Source organism: Etheostoma spectabile, unplaced genomic scaffold, assembly GCF_008692095.1.
Source record: "Etheostoma spectabile isolate EspeVRDwgs_2016 unplaced genomic scaffold, UIUC_Espe_1.0 scaffold00006423, whole genome shotgun sequence".
Lineage (NCBI taxonomy): Eukaryota > Metazoa > Chordata > Actinopteri > Perciformes > Percidae > Etheostoma > Etheostoma spectabile.
Genome location: NW_022603381.1, coordinates 12,501 through 24,141, shown reverse-complemented (window position 1 = coordinate 24,141; position 11,641 = coordinate 12,501). Strand labels below are relative to the sequence as shown.

The 11,641-nt window shown below is 44.2% G+C and overlaps 1 protein-coding gene across 1 annotated transcript in view; it reads right to left on the bottom strand.

Annotated features, from left to right (window-relative positions):
• Positions 1-4,057: 4,057 nt before the first annotated feature.
• LOC116678092 (multidrug resistance-associated protein 9) overlaps positions 4,058-11,641 on the bottom strand; it is a gene marked incomplete at its 5' end in the record, with an annotated part of 19,444 nt that continues 11,860 nt past the window's right edge. The window contains 9 exon segments of the mRNA XM_032508169.1: positions 4,058-4,443; positions 4,935-5,099; positions 5,185-5,298; positions 5,405-5,483; positions 5,580-5,739; positions 5,992-6,181; positions 6,811-6,900; positions 6,999-7,188; positions 8,868-9,005. Of these exon segments, the coding sequence (XP_032364060.1) occupies positions 4,351-4,443; positions 4,935-5,099; positions 5,185-5,298; positions 5,405-5,483; positions 5,580-5,739; positions 5,992-6,181; positions 6,811-6,900; positions 6,999-7,188; positions 8,868-9,005 (1,219 nt within the window).

The window sequence follows — 11,641 nt, the reverse complement described above, 5'->3', positions numbered from 1 at the left end:
GATGTTTTAGCCAACTATAAACCTACATCCAACCTTGATCCAGATGTTTTAGCCAACTATAGACCTACATCCAACCTTGATCCAGATGTTTTAGCCACTATAGACCTACATCCAACCTTGATCCAGATGTTTTAGCCAACTATAGACCTATCCAACCTTGATCCAGATGTTTTAGCCAACTATAGACCTATATCCAACCCTGATCCAGATGTTTTAGCCAACTATAGACCTATATCCAACCTTCCATTTCTCTCTAAGGTTCTTGAGAAAGCAGTCGCCAAACAGCTGTGTGACTTTCTGCATAGCAACAGCTTATTTGAGGATTTTCAGTCAGGATTTAGAGTTCATCATAGCACAGAGACAGCACTTGTAAATTACTAATGACCTCCTAATTGCTCAGACGAAGGACTTATCTCTGTACTTGTGTTATTAGATCTTAGCGCTGCATTTGATACCATTGACCATTATATCTTATTACAGAGATTGGAACATTTAATTGGCATTAAAGGGACTGCTCTAAGCTGGTTTAAGTCTTATTTATCAGATCGATCTCAGTTTGTTCATGTTAACGATGAATCCTCTGTGCACGCCAAGGTTAGTCATGGAGTCCCACAAGGATCTGTGCTCGGTCCAATCCTGTTCACTTTATACATGCTTCCTTTAGGCAGTATTATTAGGAACACTCCATAAACTTTCATTGTTATGCAGATGATACTCAGTTATATCTATCAATCAAGCCGGATGAAACTAATCAGTTAGCTAAACTTCAAACGTGCCTTCAGGATATTAAAACCTGGATGACCTGTATTTTCTAATGTTAAACTCCGATAAAACTGAAGTTATTGCTCTCGGACCCAAGCACCTCCGTGACGCACTATCCAAAGATATAGTTACTCTGGATGGCACCACCCTGGCCCCCAGCACCACCCTGGCCCCCAGCATCACCCTGGCCCCCAGCACCACCCTGGCCCCCAGCACCACCCTGGCCACCAGCATCACCCTGGCCCCCAGCACCACCCTGGCCCCCAGCACCACCCTGGCCCCCAGCACCACCCTGGCCTCCGCACCACCCTGGCCCCCAGCACCACCCTGGCCCCCAGCACCACCCTGGCCTCCAACATCACCCTGGCCTCCAGCATCACCCTGGCCTCCAGCATCACCCTGGCCTCCAGCACCACCCTGGCCTCCAGCACCACCCTGGCCTCCAGCACCACCCTGGCCTCCAGCACCACTGTGAAGAATCTTGGAGTCATCTTTGATCAGGACATGTCCTTTAATTCCCACTTAAAGCAAATTTCAAGGATCGCCTTTTTTCACCTACGTAATATTGCAAAAATCAGGAATATCCTGTCTAAAAATGATGCAGAAAACTAGTCCATGCATTTGTTTACTTCTAGGTTGGATTACTGCAATTCTTTATTATCAGGCTGCTCGAAGACGTCCATAAAGACTCTACAGCTGATCCAGAATGCTGCAGCACGTGTTCTGACGGGAACCAGAAAAGAGATCACGTTTCTCCTGTTTTAGCTTCTCTGCATTGGCTTCCTGTGAAATCTAGAATAGAATTTAAAATCCTTCTTCTCACCTACAAAGCTCTTCATGGTCAGGCTCCATCTTATCTTAAAGAGCTCATAGTACCTTACAACCCTAGGAGAGAACTACGCTCCCAGAATGCAGGGTTACTGGTGGTTCCTAGAGTCTCTAAAAATAGAACAGGAGCCAGAGCCTTCAGCTATCAGGCTCCTCTCCTGTGGAACCAGGTTCCAGTTTGGGTCCGGGAGGCAGACACCGTCTCCACATTTAAGAGTAGGCTTAAGACTTTCCTCTTTGATAAAGCTTATAGTTAGGGCATAGAATCGAATATTGTTAGGGAGTAGTAGTTAGTCACATAGTTTTCAGATTTATCTAACATATAATCAAGAATATAATAGAACTAAAGGGAGACTTGGCATACAGCCCGATCCGGTTGGGGAGAGTTCTGGCCCGGCCGGGCTGGAGCTCTCTTTACCTCGTCTCTCTTGGTTTTGTTGTAATAGTTTTAGACAGCTGGGGACTTCTTTTGATACACTGAGCTCCTCTCTCCTCTATCTTTCCATCTTTCAATTTATGTGCATCCATGTCCCAGAAATGCTTGTTACTAACCTAGTTCCTAACCTAGTCACTAACCTAGTTACTAACCTAGTTACTAACCTAGTTACTAACCTAGTTCCTAACCTAGTTACTAACCTAGTCACTAACCTAGTTACTAACCTAGTTACTAACCTAGCTACTAACCTAGTTACTAACCTAGTTACTAACCTAGTTACTAACCTAGTCACTAACCTAGTTACTAACCTAGTTACTAACCTAGCTCTGGGGAGTCCTTATGTTCTTTTTTCCCCAGCATGTTCCCTCGGATCAGAGAGGCTCCGAAATCAGGGTAGCAGCTGTCGCCATGGTCCCGCTACACGTTCTGTGATGCCATGTTCATCTGCTACACTGCTGCGTCCTGCTACGTCCTGCTACGTCCTGCTGCGTCCTGCTACGTCCTGCTACGTCCTGCTACGTCCTGCTACGTCCTGCTGCGTCCTGCTACGTCCTGCTACGTCCTGCTACGTCCTGCTATGTCCTGCTACGTCCTGCTACGTCCTGCTGTGCCTTGTAATGCCGCACAGCGTCCTGCTATGCCATGAACTACTACAAAGAACTGCTACAAACTACTAATTTCTTCTATTTTTGTTATTACCACTCTTCATTAACCCCAACCGGCCCGTCAGACACCGCCTACCAAGAGCCTGGTCTGGGTCCTGGTCCTGGGTCTTCTGACCGAGGTTTCTGCCTAAAAGGAAGTTTTTCCTCTCCACTGTGGCCCTGTTGCTGCTCTGGAGGAGACTACTAGAACTGTTGGGTCCTTGTAAATTCTGGAGTGTGGTCTATCTGTAAAGTGTCTTGAGATAACTCTTGTTATGAATTGATACTATAAATAAAATGTAATTGAATTGAGTTGAATGTTAAACAACATAATGTCAAATTTGCATATGAAAGAATAACATTTCAGCAATCAACCTTTTAGTTAAACAGTAAGATCCTTTTAGTTTAACATGAAAACCAAACCCACCAGACTCCATGTAAATAATCACTACTTTTAGCGTGTATAGAGCAGCATATCTCCACCAGACTCCATGTAAATAATCACTACTTTTAGCATGTATAGAGCAGCATATCTCCACCAGACTCCATGTAAATAATCACTACTTTTAGCATGTATAGAGCAGCATATCTCCACCAGACTCCATGTAATAATCACTACTTTTAGCGTGTATAGAGCAGCATATCTCCACCAGACTCCATGTAAATAATCACTACTTTTAGCGTGTATAGACAGCATATCTCCACCAGACTCCATGTAAATAATCACTACTTTTAGCTTTTTTCAATTCTCAAAATATTGGAAAGACTATTTGTCACAAGATTTGATCATTTCATTGAAAGAATAATTTATTAATGGAGTCAGGATGGATTCAGATTATTGAGTTGGGTGAAATATTATCAAACTGTATTGAAAAGAAAACTGCAGCAGCGACATTCATTGATTCATTGATTGATTTTCTTTTGATTCTGCAGATCATGAAAGCCTATTAAAGAATGGAAAGATAAGGAATAAGAGGTGTGGATAAAACTTTATTGATAACAGGTCTGTCTGTTCAAATGGCTAATAAGCATAATTACTAACAGTGAGTATTTCCTGTGGCGTTCCACAGGGGTCTGGTCTGGGCCCACCAGTGTTTATCCTTTACTTTAATGACATTTGTGAATTATCAAATGTACCAAAATGTACTGTTTTTGCAGATGACACAATTATTTTTTGTTGGGGGGAAACTTGCAGCAGACGCTGGATATGGACACTAATGAAATGAACCATTAAAACTCAACAAAGTCATGATATCTGGAAATCAAACTACTAATACAGATGTTCAATTAGTAATTCATGATTAAACAATTGAAACGTTCTATGACTAAATCGGTATATCGAGAAAAACTAGATACATATTGAACCATAATACTCGTTCAGGGACATCAGGACGCTGCAGAAACCTCTGAGGTCACTGCGGTGCGTTCAGGGACATCAGGACGCTGCAGAAACCTCTGAGGTTACTGCGGTGCGTTCAGGGACATCAGGACGCTGCAGAAACCTCTGAGGTTACTGCGGTGCGTTCAGGGACATCAGGACTCTGCAGAAACTTCTAAGGTTACTGCGGTGCGTTCAGGTACATCCGAACGCTGCAGAAACCTCTAAGGTTACTGCGGTGCGTTCAAGGACATCAGAACGCTGAAGAAACGTCTGAGGTTACTGTGGTGCGTTCAGGGACATCAGGACGCCACAGTGTTGGAAGCCGATAGCAGAGAAGCAAACAGCGAGTCTGGTCTCTGTTTCAACACATCTGGATGATCAAACTCCACCACCTACAGGACAAGAGACACAACGGAGACAGACGAGACAGGAAAACAGAGAGACAGGACAGAGACACAGAGGCAGACAGACAGACACAGACAGGGACACACAGACAGACAGAGAACAACAGAGACAGAGACACACAGACAGACAGAGACACAGACAGACAGAGACAGGGACACACAGGCAGATACAGAGAGACACAAATTGAGACAGAGACAGGACACATACAGACAGACAAACAGAGACATGTCAGGGTTATAATTATATAAGATAACAATAATAATTAACACAGTGTAAGGGTTAATTAACACAATGGAACTCAGGGACACTCACCTGTCCATGGCCGAGGAGGGGGGACTCAGGGGGACTCACCTGTTTGTGGTTAAGGACGGGGGACTCAGGGGGACTCACCTGTTTGTGGTTAAGGACGGGGGACTCAGGGGGACTCACCTATTTGTGGTTAAGGACGGGGGACTCAGGGGGACTCAGCGGGACTCACCTGTCCTTGGTTGAGGACCAGGATGCGGTCAGCCTGCAGCACCGTGTGGATCCGGTGAGCGATGGTGAGCACCGTGCTGTCCCTGAACGCCTCTCGGATGGTGATCTGGATCAGAGAGTCGGTCTCAGCATCGATGGACGCTGTCGCCTCGTCCAATAGGATGATCTGAGGGACAGACAGGGAGACAGGTAGGTAGACAGGTAGACAGACAGGTAGACAGACAGGCAGGCAGACAGACAGGCAGACTGACCTTGGAGTCCCGTAGCAGAGCTCTGCTCAGGCTGATCAGCTGTTTCTGTCCCAGAGAGAAGTTTCCTCCGTTGTCGACCAGCTCGGCCTGAAGCTTCCCCTCCAGACCCCAAATCTGTGTGACATCATCACATTTGAGCCAATCAGACGCAAGCACATAACACGGAACAGCTGATCATCCAATCAGAAACAGGTGTTTTTAAGTGGATGACGTAACATACTGCGTCCTTCATGTAGGTCTTTTCCAGCGCTGCCCAGATCTCCTCATCACTGTGTCTGTTGACAGGGTCCAGGTTGGACCTGCAGACCACAGGAACCGGTTATAGAGCAGGTCTAGACCGCTCTATAACTTACAGATAGAGCAGGTCTAGAGGCCATAGTGGTTTCCATGGTTACCTGATGGTGCCGGTGAACAGAATGGGGTCCTGGGGGATGATGGACAGCTTGTTGCGCAGGTTAGACAGGCTGATGGACGTGATGTCCACCCCGTCAATGAGGACGCTCCCTGCAGCCGGTTCAACCAACCGGAACAAGGCCACGGCCAGGGACGACTTCCCTGCACACAGACCCCCCCATCAGCTGACAGCACGTCACCCAACCCCCCTCACCTTTAAGTTGTGCTAATGCTAATGCTAATGCTTACTCAGCTGAGTGTAGTTCCTGAGTTCTGGGACTACAACACAGTATTTCTTTTTCTAATGATTAGGTGACGTAGCGTCTCCAAACGTACTACAGGCGTGTAAGTATCTAAGATTATAGAAAGTTATGTACAGTCTTCTGGGTCCTTTAGAGACACACATGGGCTTACCGGAGCCAGTCCTTCCCACAATGCCGATCTTCTCCCCGGCTCTGATGTGGAGATGCAGCCCATTGAGGACAAAAGGTAAGTTCTGTCTGTAACGCATCTTATAGTCCAGGAAGGTGATGACTCCTGTCTGAGGCCAGTCCTCTGGGACCGGCTTCACCTCCCGCTGTCCCCCCTCCAACTCCTCCGAGCCCTAAAACCCAATCAGAGAGCAGACCAGCAACATCTAGTCTTTAGTAGTCTTTAGGAATCTCTGAGAAGTCTTTAGGAATCTCTGGTTGTCATTAAGAGTCTCTGGAAGTCTTTAGGAAAATCTGAGTAGTCTTTAAAATCTCTAGTAGTCTTTAGGAATCTCTAGTAGTCTTTAGGAATCTCTAATAGTCTTTAGGAATCTCTAGTAGTCTTTAGGTGTCATTGTTAGTCTTTAGGAGTCTCTGGGAGTCTTTAGGAATCTCTAGAAGTCTTTAGGAATATCTGGTAGTCTTTAGGAGTCTGTGGGAGTCTTTAGGAGTCTGTGGGAGTCTTTAGGAGTCTCTGGTAGTCTTCAGGAATATCTGGTAGTCTTTAGGAGTCTGTGGGAGTCTTTAGGAGTCTGTGGGAGTCTTTAGGAGTCTCTGGTAGTCTTTGGGAATATCTGGTAGTGTTTAGGAGTATGTGGGAGTCTTTAGGTGTCTCTGGCAGTCTTTAGGAGTCTGTGGTAGTCTTTAGCAGTCTCTGGTGGTCTTTAGGAATATCTGGTAGTCTTTAGGAGTCTGTGGGAGTCTTTAGGAGTCTGTGGGAGTCTTTAGGAGTCTCTGGGAGTGGTATCTGTTAGAAACTGACCGTGATGTACTCGAGCAGCCGCTCCACGGAGATGAACCTCGCTTCAACAGAGATCATCGACAGGAGCAAATACTGAAAGTTTGCAGACAGCTGAAAAAAAACATTATTATTGTTTAACACTCTACCTGTAAATTATAGAGTGGTCTAGACCTGTGTGTGTTGTGTGTGTGTGTGTGTGTGTGTGTTACCTGTAAGATGAAGTTCAGAGACAGGGCCTTCATGGGGGGGCTGCAGACGTCGTTGGAGACGAAGACAACCAGCAGAGAGACGATCAACGTCATGACAACGCACAGACAACCCATGACGTGGGACAGCCAATACAGGCCAAAGTTAAAGAGGAGGAGGTGGGTGGAGTTGGTGTCAGAGAGGACCTTAAACCTACAACACACACAGGCGTAGTTACAGAGGAGGAGGTGGGGGTGTTGGTGTCAGAGAGGACCTTAAACCTACACACACACAGGCGTAGTTACAGAGGAGGAGGTGGGTGAGTTGGTGTCAGAGAGGACCTTAAACCTACAACACACACAGGCGTAGTTACAGAGGAGGAGGTGGGGGGAGTTGGTGTCAGAGAGGACCTTAAACCTACAACACACACAGGCGTAGTTACAGAGGAGGAGGTGGGGGAGTTGGTGTCAGAGAGGACCTTAAACCTACAACACACACAGGCGTAGTTACAGAGGAGGAGGGGTGGTGGAGTTGGTGTCAGAGAGGACCTTAAACCTACAACACACACAGGAGTAGTTACAGAGGAGGAGGTGGGGGGAGTTGGTGTCAGAGAGGACCTTAAACCTACAACACACACAGGCGTAGTTACAGAGGAGGAGGTGGGTGGAGTTGGTGTCAGAGAGGACCTTAAACCTACAACACACAGGCGTAGTTACAGAGGAGGAGGTGGGTGGAGTTGGTGTCAGAGAGGACCTTAAACCTACAACACACACAGGCGTAGTTACAGAGGAGGAGGTGGGGGAGTTGGTGTCAGAGAGGACCTTAAACCTACAACACACACAGGCGTAGTTACAGAGGAGGAGGTGGGTGGAGTTGGTGTCAGAGAGGACCTTAAACCTACAACACACACAGGCGTAGTTACAGAGGAGGAGGTGGGGGGAGTTGGTGTCAGAGAGGACCTTAAACCTACAACACACACAGGCGTAGTTACAGAGGAGGAGGTGGGGGAGTTGGTGTCAGAGAGGACCTTAACCTACAACACACACAGCGTAGTTACAGAGGAGGAGGTGGGGGGAGTTGGTGTCAGAGAGGACCTTAAACCTACAACACACACAGGCGTAGTTACAGAGGAGGAGGTGGGGGAGTTGGTGTCAGAGAGGACCTTAAACCTACAACACACACAGGCGTAGTTTACAGAGGAGGAGGTGGGTGGAGTTTGTGTCAGAGAGGACCTTAAACCTACAACACACACAGGCGTAGTTACAGAGGAGAGGTGGGTGGAGTTGGTGTCAGAGAGGACCTTAACCTACAACACAATAACTCTTCATGTTCATATTTCACTAAGAGATTCAGGCCTGGGTGTGAGAACTGTATTTTCCCCTTGTGGGATAAAAAATGATACATTATTATTATTATTATTATTATTATTATTATTATTATTATTATTATTATTATTATTATTATTATTATTATTATTATTATTGTTATAATTATTATTAACATCTCCTGAAAGCCTTATTCTATCTACTTGTCATCAAGGAGCGCTACAGAGAATTATGACATAATAAATCTTGGATATCCATCTTCATTCGCAGACTGCTGATTGGTCGGAGAGAATCGTAACTTGGCTTGGTAGCATAAAAATGAATGGGAGTCAATGGGATGCTAACGGCAGGTGATGGCTTGGTAGCATAAAAATGAATGGGAGTCAATGGGATGCTAACGGCAGGTGATGGCTTCGTAGCATAAAAATGAATGGGAGTCAATGGGATGCTAACGGGAGGTGATGGCTTCGTAGCATTAAAATGAATGGGAGTCAATGGGATGCTAACTGCAGGTGATGGCTTGTTAGCATTAAAAAGAATGGGAGTCAATGGGCCATGGAGTCTCACCGCTCGGTGTAGGTGTGCGTCTTTCCGTAGGCGTGGATGGAGCCCAGGCCTCTGACGATGGAGGTGCACAGGGAGATGCAGGGGGAACGGCTCACGTCCTCCATCTTCTTCAACGTGCAGATGTTTCTCAGGAACAGGCTGCAGGACACACAACAAGTCAGCCAACAAGTCATCCAACCACTCATCCAACAACACATCCAACAACTCACCCGACAACACATCCAGCAACACATTTAACAACTCATTCAACACGTCCAACAACTCACCCGACAACACATCCAACAACACATCCGACAACACATCTAACAACTCATTCAACACATCCGACAACTCATCCAACAACACACCCGACAACACATCCAACACGTCCGACAACTCACCCGACAACACATCCAACAACACATTTAACAACACATCTAACAACTCACAAAAACTAAACCAACAACCCATCTAACAACACATCCGACAACTCATCCGACAACACATCTAACCACTCATCCAACAACACATCCAACAACTCACCCGACAACACATCCAGCAACACATTTAACAACACATCTAACAACTCACAAAAACTAAACCAACAACTCATCTAACAACACATCCGATAACTCATCCCACAACACATCCGACAACTCATCCGACACGTCCGACAACACATCTAACAACTCATTCAACAACACATTCTTCGTAACATTTACAGTGTTATGATTGTGCAGAATTCACACATGGATGGATGAAGTTATGGATGGATGAATTCACACATGGATGGATGAAGTTATGGATGGATGAATTCACACATGGATGGATGAATTAATGGATGGATGAATTTACACATGGATGGATAAGTTATGGATGGATGAATTTACACATTGATGGATGAAGTTATGGATGGATGAATTTACACATGGATGATGAAGTTATGGATGGATGAATTTACCACATGGATGGATGAAGTTATGGATGGATGAATTACACATGGATGGATGAAGTTATGGATGGATGAATTTACACATGGATGGATGAAGTTATGGATGGATGAATTTACACATGGATGGATGAATTATGCATGGATGAATAAAGTTATGGATGGATGAATTTATGCATGGATGAATGAATTTACACATGGATGGATGAATTAATGCATGGATGAATAAGTTTTGATGGATGAATTTTGCATGGATGGATGAATTTACACATGGATGGATGAATTTATGCATGGATGAATAAAGTTATGGATGGATGAATTATGCATGGATGGATGAAGTTATGGATGGATGAATTTATGCATGGATGGATGAATTCTGGATGGATGAATTCACACATGGATGGATGAATTTACACATGGATGGATGAAGTTATGGATGGATGATTTACACATGGATGGATGAAGTTATGGATGGATGAATTTACACATGGATGGATGAATTTATGCATGGATGAATAAAGTTATGGATGGATGAATTTATGCATGGATGGATGAATTTACACATGGATGGATGAATTTATGCATGGATGAATGAAGTTATGGATGGATGAATTTATGCATGGATGGATGAATTTACACATGGATGGATGAAGTTATGGATGGATGAATTTACACATGGATGGATGAAGTTATGGATGGATGAATTTACACATGGATGGATGAATTTATGCATGGATGAATAAAGTTATGGATGGATGAATTTATGCATGGATGGATGAATTTACACATGGATGGATGAATTAATGCATGGATGAATAAAGTTTTGGATGGATGAATTTATGCATGGATGGATGAATTTACACATGGATGGATGAATTTATGCATGGATGAATAAAGTTATGGATGGATGAATTTATGCATGGATGGATGAAGTTATGGATGGATGAATTTATGCATGGATGGATGAAGTTATGGATGGATGAATTCACACATGGATGGATGAATTTACACATGGATGGATGAAGTTATGGATGGATGAATTTACACATGGATGGATGAAGTTATGGATGGATGAATTTACACATGGATGGATGAATTTATGCATGGATGAATAAAGTTATGGATGGATGAATTTATGCATGGATGGATGAATTTACACATGGATGGATGAATTAATGCATGGATGAATAAAGTTTTGGATGGATGAATTTATGCATGGATGGATGAATTTACACATGGATGGATGAATTTATGCATGGATGAATAAAGTTATGGATGGATGAATTTATGCATGGATGGATGAAGTTATGGATGGATGAATTTATGCATGGATGGATGAAGTTATGGATGGATGAATTCACACATGGATGGATGAATTTACACATGGATGGATGAAGTTATGGATGGATGAATTTACACATGGATGGATGAAGTTATGGATGGATGAATTTACACATGGATGGATGAATTTATGCATGGATGAATAAAGTTATGGATGGATGAATTTATGCATGGATGGATGAATTTACACATGGATGGATGAATTTATGCATGGATGAATGAAGTTATGGATGGATGAATTTATGCATGGATGGATGAATTTACACATGGATGGATGAAGTTATGGATGGATGAATTTACACATGGATGGATGAAGTTATGGATGGATGAATTCACACATGGATGGATGAAGTTATGGATGGATGAATTTACACATGGATGGATGAAGTTATGGATGGATGAATTTCTTTAATTTCTGCATCCTGACCCTGACAGACGTTGAGGGTTAGAACTAAGGATTGAAATCAGGATTTAGAAGAATACAGGATGGGGTGAATAGAAGAAG